At 42.5% G+C, this 12,916-nt stretch overlaps 1 protein-coding gene across 6 annotated transcripts in view; it reads right to left on the minus strand.

Annotated features, from left to right (window-relative positions):
* Window positions 1-1,285: 1,285 nt before the first annotated feature.
* LRRC8D (leucine rich repeat containing 8 VRAC subunit D) overlaps window positions 1,286-12,916 on the minus strand; it is a 121,610-nt gene continuing 109,979 nt past the window's right edge. For all 6 annotated transcript variants that reach the window (XM_047871509.1, XM_047871508.1, XM_047871503.1 and 3 more), the window contains one exon: window positions 1,286-4,231. In XM_047871509.1, the coding sequence (XP_047727465.1) occupies window positions 1,653-4,229 (2,577 nt within the window). In that variant the 5' untranslated portion in view covers window positions 4,230-4,231 and the 3' untranslated portion in view covers window positions 1,286-1,652. The remainder of the gene's footprint in view (window positions 4,232-12,916) is intronic.

A 12,916-nucleotide genomic window follows, 5' to 3' on the forward strand; every position in this document is an offset into this window, starting at 1 on the left:
GAGTCCCTATTTTCACATTCTCTGCAAAATCCTTCAATTCACGCTAAAGTGTGACAAGAGAATGTCCAGTTTCTTTTTAAGTTCATTTATTTTTAGTTATCTCTATATCCAAAGTGGGGCTTGAACTCACGACCTCGAGATCAAGAGTCACATGCTCTTCTGTCTGAGCCAGCCAGGCCCCTCCAGTATCTTACTAGATGAGTCCAGTCTTGTCTAGAGAGGACATTATTTTGTCATCAGGAATGTCAAACAGTCCTCTTCTCTTGAAAAAACACCCCTGTACAAAGGCTGAGAAACACCTGCTGACCAATACTTAAACAGATGGCAGCGAATTTCTGTACACTTTGTAGGTTAAAGAAGGAAAACCATCATCCAAAAAGTACATTCTGCCAGCATTTCCTTGGAAATGACCCCTCCTAGGTGCAGACAAACACAGGAAATACAGCTTGTCACTTAAATCAATAGCGAAAGTCAGTTTTCCAATTTAATGAACTTTAAGTCCCGTTTTCCCCCGCAACAGTGAAAAGGGCAAGAAATTAATGATCCTTGATTTTGTGTTATCGTCCAAATATTCATACATTGCAAAGTTTTTTTTTTCAAGATTAAAAATAATGTTTATTTATTTTGAGATTCAGGGGAGAGGGACATAGAGAGAGAGAGGGAGAGAGAATCCTAAGCAGCCTCTGTGCTGTCAGTGTGGAGCCCAATGTGAGCTTGACTCTAAGAACCGTGAGATCATGACCTGAGCTAAAATCAAGAGTCTGACGTTCAACCAACTGTGCCACCCAGGTGCTCCTGATATACTGAAAAGTATTAATCATTAAGCCATTATAATTTTTGTCCCGGTTGTAATTAATTTTTACAAAAATCATTTTCTATTCATTGGCAACCTTATAGTATTGGTAGAAAAATGTATCTCATAATCCAAACTCCAGACTATAGAAAAATAGCCATTAGTAAGGGGGATGTTATTTACTTTCCCTTGTTATTTTTTTTTTAAATAATCCCCCCCCCGCCCCGCAAACTGAAAGTCTACACACCTTTATCGTGTTCCAGGCCTCCAAGAGTATAAAATCTATAAAATGGGATTCTCAGAAGCAGTAGCCCTAGCCCAGTATTATAAGAAGTGCTTATCTGAGGCACTTTAAATTAAAACAGGAAGGAAATCAATATTTCAGCAAAGCTACATTTACAAGTTGGGACCCGATGTGTCTTTAAGTGGTCTGAGTTAAAGCAATATTGCACCGGTCAAGCAAAGTAAATCAAGACACCTCCCAAAAGGTGGTAGAGTAAGAAAAATGCCAATTTAATCATTTACTTTAGCAGGCAAGCAATTTGTAAACATTCAGTAGCGGCAGCATCCAAGTTACAAACAATTTAAAAAGAAACCAAGATTAGTGATTATAATCGTTCCTTCCCTTTCCCCAAAAGAAAAAAAGAAAAGAGAAAAGATCTGGAAAGGAATGCCTGAAAACACTACAAACATGGAACATTCAGTTATGTCTTCTATCAGCCTTCTATGCGTCCTCTCTGTGTTTTATTTTTAAAGATGTATCTACTCCTAAAATGCATTATCTTGCAATAACTTGTACGTGAGTGTTTGCAATCTAGGAAGTGGTTCCTGCACACGGATGTGCACGTATCACCTCAGTTCAGATCCCATTCGCGAAGGGAATATTTATGTCTTGATTCAATGCTTCTTTGACTTCGAGTGGCAGGGTGTCAAAAAGATGGTCTTCCACAACAAGCCCGCTTTTCTTGAGCAGGCGACACTGGCCCAGCTGGGCTGGCAGGCGGTCCAAGCAGTTGCCCTTCAGCTCCAGCTGAGTGAGCTGGGAGAGCTGACCAATCTTCTCGGGGAGGAAGGTGATGCAGTTTTGCCCCAGATTCAAAGTCCTCAACTTCACGCATTTGAACAACTGTTTTGGCAGAATGTCCACTTTGTTCCCGGTGATATGCAAATGCTGCAGGTTCTGAAGCAATCCTATTTCTATGGGAATCGCCGAAATGTTGTTGTAGCTCACGTCTAAGCATCTGAGTTTCTGTAAACTGAACACTGCCACCGGTAAGGATTCGAGCTTGTTGTTAGAGAAATAAAGTGACTCCAAGTTTTTGACGTGGGTGATGGAGGGAGGAATGGTGGCAATCTTATTATGCCATAATTTTAAACACGTCAGTCGTTTTAAATGCTGGAAACTGATGATCTCCTCAATTGTGCGTATGTTATTCGATTTTAAATCCAGTTCCTGCAAATTTGAGAGGCTGAAAATAGCATGGGGAATTCTCTCCAGCTCACAGTTCTGAAGTTCAAGCTCGGCGACATTCATCATTTTCTTAAGGCTGTTCAGTACCAAGAGTTTAGTGCCGTCATTGTGAATGACTAACTTTGTAAGATGCGGAGCCACATCTGTAATGTTGGAGGGAACTTTGGTCAAGTTACTCTTCACGTGGAGAATCTTAAGGTGCCGCAACTCTCGGAGAGATTCAAGTCCGATCATCTTATTGTTTTCAGAGTTCAAATTGCCTATCAAGTACAACTCTCGAAGGTTTTTGAGCAAATATACCCAGGCAGGAATTTCTGCTACATCGGTGAACTTCACGTGAAGGCATCTCAAGTGATCTCGGAGAAAGCTAAAAGCAGTCTGTTCCACTTTTGCAGGGCAGTGGCAGAGGTGAAGCTCTTGGAGGTTAGTCATCTGAGAAATCTTAGCGGGAATTTTAGCTTCCGGAATCAGTTCAAGTTTGAGCACATCCAGGTCTGTGAGGTCAAAGACAGCATCGGGCACGCCTGACAGCATAAACAGATGCAGCTCCTGCTTGTCCTGGGCGTTGCGGGACACGTGCTGCCTGAGTTTTTCAAACGTCCACTCGTGGTTCAAACTGATTTCCCTAAGTTTATTTTCACTGACTTCCGACAAGAACACACCAAAGCGCTTCGAATAGAGCTGGTCATATTGGTCTACCATGTGTAGAAGGAACGCAAAATCATTCTTGACATCTGGAATGTCACTGAAGCTGCTCTCTTCTCTGACTTTTTCAAAAGAATATTCCTTTAAAGGTATCCTGAATAACCAGAAGAGAGTGTAGAGGCAGATAAAACCATAAACACAAATAATGGATATGTAACTGATGAGAAGCTTTTTCAGCATGTAAGCCATATTGTGGGTGCACTCAAATACCTCGTAACCAGTCAGGTGCTCCACTTTGGGCTTGCAGACGTGTTCAAAGCTGATTGCGTTGACAAAGTTTGCGGTATAGCAGAGGATAAAAATGAATTTGGCTGTTTTGATAAATGTTTGGACCACGTAGAGCTTATAGATCAAGTCACTGTCTTCCACGTGAGCACGGAACTTCCTTACTTTCTCGAACAGGGCTTTGGCCTGCTCCCCATCTTTTTTATCAAGGATGGTCATGCTGGGGACTTCGATCACAGGCTTCTCGGCTGAAAATTTGAAGCCTGTTTTGTTGATCATCGGGGTACTGGCACTGGGGCTCCCTTCATCACTGCTGGTAGACACATGCTTTGGTAGAGTCTGGGCACCTGTTATTCTCTGCTTGTTTTCCTCTGAGTCTTCGCACGCTGTCTCAGACAACGCTTTAGTAGTCCACGGAGACTCAAAGCACTTTCCTAATATTGAAACAAAATGTTCTACTTTTGAGCATGTTTTTGGATATTTGAACCAAAAGTTGCTACTGACCATGAGAATAATAGTATGTATAAGAGCAAGGTATGGAAAGTACTTAGAATACCACGGAAGGGCCAGATGGTAACACATCTGATTAATAAATACGTATTGCTGAAAATCCAAGTTTGTTTTTCGGCCTGTTGGATCCTTCTTCTCTTTCTTTGTCTCCTGATTTGAAACTGTCGAATCTGTGTGAGGGTATGTGGCTCTGAGAGGTATGTCAGGTGTCACAGCAGATGTGCCAAAGGAAATGTCACTTGTCGTCCGCCCATCTTGGTCTTGGTCAGTGGCTGCTTCCATCTTGGGGATATTGGTGGTAACGTCGGCATTTCCCGGTGGGGTGTGTGCCTTTGAATTTACAGGAGATGGCAATACCGGCAAGCAGACCACCTGATCTTTGGTAAGTTGCATGGTTCCCGCAAAGATGGCTACCATCAACATAACGACAGCCAGGTAATCCATAAACACGTCCCACCATGGTTTCAGGATTCGGTAAGTTGGTTGAATGTCATTAAGTGAAGCAACTTCCGCAAGGGTAAACATTCCTAGAAAACAAGGAAACGAAAGACTTTATTACAAAGATACAAGTGAAAACATTAAGTAGAAAACAAAACAAGACAAAACCCAACACTTTACTTGCACCAAAGTAAAGTTTTCTCATCCACATCCTAGCTTTTTATCCAAGATAGGTATAGTAGTAAATAAACTAAAAGGAACGAACACATATGAGAAAAATCGCGGTCTGTTGTAGCTTTTCTCTCCTAGCCCAAGAGAAGAGAAAAAAATGGGAGAGGAATAATAAGAATGCCTACTAGGTAAGAAATTACAACACTTTGCTGAATGTCTACAAGGGTTAGAGTAGAAATGGAGGCAGGAGCGGGGGCAGTTTGAGAACTATTTTAGGGACAGAACTGAAACGTCTTGTAACTTCCTGGACCATGAAGAAGGATATGAGAACAAGATGGTATTTGCTGTGGACTGGACTGATTTAAGGTTAAGACTGGAGTTTTAGGGAGAGGAGTGAGATGACTTCTATTTTGTTCAAGCCAAAATGGAATGGTCCGTGTACACTATTAAATTCTAGATAGCCTGTGTACCAGACTCAGGCTTACTGTTTATGAATGGTGAATGGTGTGCTTCTCCAAGCCTGGGGATGTTTACTTCTAAGGGTTATTCGGAAAGCTTAGATTAAGTAAGGACTATAAAGCTCTTATCACTCTGGTGGAAATGCGCCACAGACAGTTGAAATTAAGGGTCCAGACTTTAAGAGGAGTCTTATTATACATACTTGGGATTTATCAATATATGTAAACTGAAACTATGGCCTTGGATACAGCACCTGTGGAAAGCATGTGGAAGGAGAAGAGGGTCAAAGACACAGGTGGAATGATCAGTGACATGACACCAAATAGGTCAGGCCCTGTAAGACCTTTGATCTCTACCAATACGGGTGAGCCCAGAAGCAATGAAGGGAATTCCAGCACCAGGACACCTGAAAATGTGGTCACCATTCACTGACAGCTGGCAGCTTTACAGTCTTGAAACTATACAAAGAGTCAAAGTACCAAGGACAATCATCCTAGAAATAACCAAGAAAAACACAATGTTTATAGGGTAAGTAGTAGGAATGGGTTTCTGTAATCATATATGTGAAACAGGTGTTTATCTTCTTGAATTTGAAGTTTCAACTTCTTTATTTTATTTCTTATTATTTTAGAGAGAGGGAGGGAGGGGCAAAGACAGAGGGAGAGAGAGAATCTTAAAAGCAGGCTCCACGCTCAGTTCAGAGCTCAACTTGGAGCTTGAGCTCATGACCCTGAGCCGATGACCTGAGCCGAAATCAAGAGTCAGACGCTTAATCGACTGAGCCACCCAGGCACTGCTGGAAGTTGAAACTTCTTGAAAAGGAACTTTACTATATTCTACTTTCTCGAGATGCTCTCAGGTTCCAACGTTCATATATAAAATGACTTATTTCTTTGAAAAGCTAGTAAAAAACAAAAAGATAAAAGGCCAGGTGAATATCTAAAGTTCTGGGAATACATTATACATTATTTTTTTAAATAAAGGAAGAAAAATTTTTATCTTACAAAAGTTTCCTGGTATGCTGTATTGAAAAGGATTCTGAGGCTGACTCTGACTGTGGCAGGAAATACTGTTACATGACAGGTTACTAGTGTCTCCCTTGGATGATATCAGTACTTTGATTCTGCTTGTTCTCTCTGTTGTAGAGTAAATCTCTGAGAGTTAGGATGGACCATACCTTATTTTTTCTCTCCACATATCTGGTACTGTACAGAGGAGTCACATAATTTTTCTCAATAAAATACAATGAATATCTATTCAATTGTAACAGCAATTCTCATATTTGGAGTTGTTGCGGTTTTTTGGTTTGTTTTAAAATTATTTTTTAACATTTATTTTTGAGAGACAGAGCATGAGTGGGACAGGAGCAGAGGGTGAGGGAGACACCAAATTGGAAGCAGGTTCCAGGCTCTGAGCTGTCAGCACAAAGCCTGATGTGGGGCTTGATCCCACAAACTGTGAGATTGTGACCTGAGCCAAAGTCAGATGCTTAACCAACTGAACCACTCAGGTGCCCCTTGTTTGTTTAAAAGTACATGCACACAAGCAAGAATGGGGCGGGGGGGGGGGGGGGGGGAGGGAGAGAGAGAGAGAGAGAGAGAGAGAGAATATCTCTTAATAAGGCTCCAAGCTCAGTGCAGAACCTGATTCGGAGCTCGATTCCATGACCCTGGGACCACAACCTGAACAGTAATTGACAGCCAGATGCTCAACTGACTGAGCCACCCAGATACCCCTGCAGTTTTGTTTTGTTTTTTTAAAGTGAAATGTCTCGGGGCGCCTGGGTGGCGCAGTCGGTTAAGCGTCCGACTTCAGCCAGGTCACGATCTTGCGGTCCGTGAGTTCGAGCCCCACGTCGGGCTCTGGGCTGATGGCTCAGAGCCTGGAGCCTGTTTCCGATTCTGTGTCTCCCTCTCTCTGCCCCTCGCCCGTTCATGCTCTGTATCTCTCTGTCCCAAAAATAAATAAACGTTGAAAAAAAAATTAAAAAAAAAAATAAAGTGAAATGTCTTTTATTTAATCAGGTAAGCATAAGCCCAAGAACTCCAAATACAGTCAGACTATTTACTTTTATTTTGTGAAAATTGGTAGAAATCACATTTCTAGATTTCAAGGGCTTAAGTATGAAATGTCTGGCACCCAGTCTTTATTAAAAAAATGATCAAGTAAGTGGGAGACAACATCCCACTGGAATCCTTTTATTCTGAACTCTTGTATCTTGTGTGTGTCTACAGTTTTGTGAGTGGCTGGGAATTTAAGCAAAAAGCAAGATTATTGCAATGCACAGTGGGCCACACTAAATGAGAAACTGTTCACCCACGTGTCACATTGAGCTCTCTGGTCCCTGTAGAGGATGCACAAAACACAGCACCGAGCCACAGGCTACGGAGCAGCTCTTACTTCACATACAGAGACTGCAGAACACAGCTCACAAAGTTTCTTCCTGGCAAAGAACATCATATGGTCACACCCAGGGACGATGTTTTTTTTTTTAAAATTTTTTTTTCAACATTTATTTATTTTTGGGACAGAGAGAGACAGAGCATGAACGGGGGAGGGGCAGAGAGAGAGGGAGACAGAATCGGAAACAGGCTCCAGGCTCTGAGCCATCAGCCCAGAGCCCGACGCGGGGCTCGAACTCCCAGACCGCGAGATCGTGACCTGGCTGAAGTCGGACGCCCAACCGACTGCGCCACCCAGGCGCCCCAAGGGACGATGGTTTTAAAGGGCCATCAGTATAACTAATAGAAAAAAAAAAATATATATATATATATATTTTTTTTTTTTTTTTCTGCACAAAACACTTCTTTCTAGTAAGATTTTTCTTTACTCTTCAAATAGCTGTATTGGGCTCTAAAAGAGTCAGGATGTTTGGGTTGGAGGATGGAGGGGAGAAGGGAATTTTGAAAGTCATCCTGCTGAGACTACTGGTTACTTCTCTGCCTCCAGTCTTTTATCTACTTATTATTTAATTATTGTTACAGAAGTAGAGTTGACACTAAATGCTCTATTAGTTTCAGGCGTATAAGATAGGGAGTCAACAATTACATACATTACGAAATGTTCACCATGGTTAAGTGTAGTTACTATCTGTCACCAGACAATGCTATTACAATATTATTGTGGGTTTTTTTTTTAATGTTTATTTATTTTGAGAGAGAGAGAGAGCGTGAGCAGGGGAGGGGCGGAGAGAGATAGAGAGGAAGAGCATCCCAAACAGACTCTGTGCCATCAGCATGGAGCCCAACGTGGGGCTCAATCCCATGAAACATGAGATCATGTCCTGAGCCCAAATCAAGAGTTGGACACTTAACCGACTGAGCCACCCAGGTGCCCCAGCTATTACAATATTATTGACTATATTTCCTACATTGTATTTTTCATCCCTGTGACTTATTTTATAAGTTGAAGTTATACTCCCTAATCTCCTTCACCTATTTCAGTCATCCCTGCCCAGCCACTCCCCTCTGGCAATCATCTATTTGTTCTTGCATTTCTGAGTCTATTTTTCTGTTTTTCGTTTTGTTTTTTAGTTTCCACATATAAATGAAATCATATGATGTTTGTCTTTTTCTATCTGCCTCCATTATTATTATTTTTTTTTAATTTGAGAGAGACAGAGAGAGAGAAAGAGAGAGAGAGAGAGCGAGCAGGGAACAGGGCCAAAGGGAGAGGGAGACAGGGAATCCAAAGCAGGACCCATGTTCAGAGTAGAGTCTGACATGGCATAATCCTACGACCCCAGGATCATGATCTGGGCTGAGTGAGCCACCCAGGCGCCCCCGTGTGCCTCCATTCTTGACTTCCTTCAATCCACCTCCCACCTGCTGCTCGCCCTTCAGTTAAAACTCCTCTTCTCCCAACATTCTCTATGCCCTAGGTTGGTAACGTCTTCCAGTTTCTCCAAACAGCCGTTCTTCCCTGTATGTAGGTCCTCCCACGCATTATTACCTCTACTTCCTTCCAACTTCCCTTCATGAGGCTATCAGGTTTCTGTTACCTTTTCTAGGAAGCCCTCCCTGACCTCTAGTCTTCTCTGATGTGTCCCACAGGACTCTGTACCTCTACCCATAATAGCCCTTATCACACTGTGGTGGGCTGATTACTTGTTTGATCTCATACTAGATTTAAAATACAGCGGGGCCAGGTACCATGTCCAGCCTCCTTATTCCCGTACAGCCAATTCCTGCCACCTAGTAGGTGCTTAATCAAGGAAAGACTGTATGGCTCTTGATGGTCATCTTCAGCATCCTCCTCCTCCTCCTCAAAATTCCTCAAGGACATTTATTAACTATCTACACATGGTATTGGCAGAAGAGCATTTTATTAAACTTAACTGCCACATTGCAACTTAGGCCTACAAGAATAGAAACTACAAGTCAGGCTTCCACATAAAAATAAATAGCTAAAAACACAAAGTAAAGAAACTATGGGATCCTTGTAACCAGTGATATTCTGTAGCTGTTAAAGCTTCATCCGTGGTTTTAAAGCACCTGGGGCTCAGACTCAGGACAGGAGTCCCGAGAGAGAAGAGGAAGTCGATCACTTTCTCAAGAGGAGGAAGAAAAAGCTAAAAGGAGAAGACAGAGCATTAGAGTGCTATAACTTCACAATGACCCCGAATGGTCACTAGCTCAGCCCCCACATCACCCCAGGGTGATGACATCGGAACAACTGAGATTGGGCATGCAAGGGTGGGCTCTCATCCTCCAGCATGCTGTCTTCTCTGCCACTGCCCACCAAGGGTTCTGGGGCTCTGCCATTTCCTCCAGCCCACCTCCCTTTTTCCTGTCTGTTGAACTCCTATTCTTCAAGTTCCAACTCAAACTTTCCCTAAACTCCTGTCACATGGTCTAATAATAATCTGTTTCTAATGTTTGTCTCTTCATCCAGATGTTGAGCTCCTTATGGGTACAGACTGTGCCTTATTATTCACCCTTGATCCACTGTGACCTGTTCTCTCCCCTCTAAAGAACAGAGAAGGCATTTGGTGATGACAATGATGAGGATGAGAGTAATAATGGCAGCTGTCATGTTGCCATCTTCCTTCCACACACCAAACACTGTACTGGGGGCTGTGTATCTGGTATAATTCCCTGCTTTTGTGCAGGATGCATTCCTGAAAATGAATGTATGAAAGTTTAGAGTTTTAAGTTCTGGAGGATGAGGGAACAGTTCTACTTCCAAAATGCTACCTAGTATCATAAAATCCACCAGAATTTCTAAAATTAAACTGACAGATAATACCAAACGCTGGTGAGGATGTGGAACACTCAGAACCCTTCAACACTGCTGTCAGGGGTGTAAATGGGCATAACCACACCGGGAAACTTTTGAGTGAATATCTACAAAAATGGGACATATGCATACTCTATGACCCAGCAATTCCACTGTGAATTACATACCTATGAGAAACACAGATCTTCATCATAAGACATGTACAAGGCCATTCCCAGCGGCACTCTCTGCAATAGCCCTAACGTGGACGCCAGCTAAACGTCCACCACCGGTAGAACGAAAAAGTGAAATGTGGTAGAGTCACAAAGTGAAGTATCAGGCATCAATGCGAATGAATGGTCTGGTTACATGGGTCTGGCCAGTTTATAAAATGCGATCTGTACACTTAGGCCATATGCCTTTTCAGGTATGTATGTTTTAACGTCAATAAAAAGTTTCAAGAAGAAACAGGAAAAGAAGCTGCAGCACAAACCCCTGCCCCACGGATGTGCAGTGACAGCGGACGGAGGCTTCACTTTATTCCCACCCCAAGGCACACACCTGCTGGCTGGCGTCACAGGCCAGGGAAGCCCGTAACCTTCTGGCAGCCTCCCTTCACTGACTATCCTGCCTGGCCTGGGAGAAGTACTCCTCTCCCTGGAGTACAAAAGACCGAATCTGCTACGGAGAAGAGGGTGCGCAAAATGCACGAAATGTGCGAAAGCTGGGGTTGGGAACAGTCGAACGCGCACAGATGGAACACGAGCGGAACACTGCCTGAATTCCATCTAACCTTCACAACGTTACTCTCATCTGCTCAAGTGTTGTTATTTTCCCCTGACAGACAGAGGAATAGGCTTGCAGGAGTGACGCTGTGGAAGTCAAATAATAAGCGGTGGAGTCTGGATTGAAAAATCTCATCTAGGGCCAAACCGCATGTTCCTTCTAGCAGACTATCCTGCCTCTCTTCCTTACTTCGCGTGTTTGCAGTTTGCAAACTACTTCTCTATAAAGTTCCTTGGCTGATTTTCACAGTAACTCCCAGTGAATTAGGCACTGCTGTTGCCCAACAGTATGTGGAAACCTGAGGCACAAAAAGCTTAAATGACCTCCCTGGGCTGATTAAGTGACAGAGCTAACAGAATCTTTCATCTCCAAATCTCATTCTCCATCACCCAGTCCTCCAATGGCTGTGCTATTGGCTAACGGCTGGCTGCTGAAGGAGGGAGCCAACCACTGTCTTTGGCTTTGAGGAGACAGAGGAATGAAATTATGTAATCATAACCTTCCTTAAGGTAACCTTTCATGACATTCACTCAGAATTCAAGAAAACCATGAGCCAGGCACAGCGAAGGGGAATACAGAGATAACGTATGTAACTCAGTCTGTGCCCCCAAGGAGTTCCCAGTCAAATGGGGATGAGAAGCATTAAGTGTGCTATTACAACACTGTAAGAAAACTGCTCTGACTGGGTTAATACAAAATACAGGAGGAACAGCACAGGACAAACCCATGTCTGCATCTGATAACTGGGATAACTGGGAGGGTTCCACAGAGAGGTGGTTTCTAACTTGAGATCAGAAGGAGGGGGACCATCATGCGGTGGTGGGGAGGGGAGGAAATATAATTTTGACAGAAGAAACAGTGCAAAGGTGTGGAGATATTGGGAATTATCTGTTACAGAAACTACAAAGTAACTACAAATAATTCTAATGTTATCCCATTATTAGTCTAGTATGCTCCTGTACAGGTATCACATTTTACGGGTAAGTCATGAGATAGAAACTAACCAAGGCATGGATGGTTTAAACGCAGTCTTAAGGAAGTGCCTGGACCATAGGGCAGGAAACCAGTACTTTCCTGCAATGTCAGCCTCTTGATAGCTCTTATCTCAAGCACAGGGCTTCAATAAATGCATCTGTTATCCTATTTTACCCATCAAAAACTTAGTAAAAACTTCCTACCTCCCAGGGAGTGTTTCAACCATTAACTGCCCCAGAACGCAGTTAGCACTTTGAAAACAGAAGTTGCTTTTCATATACACGAGTGCACACAAAGTATATGAAATACATACTCATATAATATAGCGTATTAAGTACATGATGATCTTCAAGGACTTTCTCATGTGAAAGTCAAGTCAATGAGAAGATCGGTATGTAACTTCTGTATCTTTGATCTCTTTAGTGAATCAAGACTCAAAATGGATATACACAGGGGTGTCTGCGTGGCTCAGTCACTTAAGCATCTGACTCTTGATTTTGGCTCAGGTCATGGTCTCAAGGTTCATGAGACTGAGCCCCGCATTGTGCTCTGTGCTGACAGAGCCCACCTGGGATTCTCTCTCATCCTCTCTGCCCCTCCTCACCTCGTGTGCACTCTCTATCTCTCAAAATAAATAAATAAATTTTAAAATAAAGAATGGGTATACATGGTTATCAGCAGATATTTTTTTAACCCAAGGAAGGCACATTTAGTAAGTAAGTACATTCTTTGGGCTCTCCTTTATAATATGTCTTGTAAAGGACTTAAAGAATTACATTACGAGGATGAGGATTTCACATTCCAAGGCTTCTCTGTTTATGGTACATGTGAAAATCAGCTTAACATTCCTGTAAGCACACATTTCTCATGGAAATTGAGAAAGCTCTTGTACTAGAAGTGAAAGAGGGAAGTTAATGGATTTGGCTGAACAAAGACGAATCAGAAAAGATTCAGTCTAAATTCTTTTCCGATACACAATTCTATTTTCTTACCTGAAAGTATGACCAATAACAACGGAATAAACCAATGACCAATAGCCAGGTTCAAAAATCAGAAGCTATGATGATTGGATAACCCTGTGAATATACTAACACTGAACTGTATACTTAACTGGGTGAATGGTATGGTATATGAATTATATCTCAGTAGAGCTGTTACAACTGAGA

Source organism: Prionailurus viverrinus, chromosome C1, assembly GCF_022837055.1.
Source record: "Prionailurus viverrinus isolate Anna chromosome C1, UM_Priviv_1.0, whole genome shotgun sequence".
NCBI lineage: Eukaryota > Metazoa > Chordata > Mammalia > Carnivora > Felidae > Prionailurus > Prionailurus viverrinus.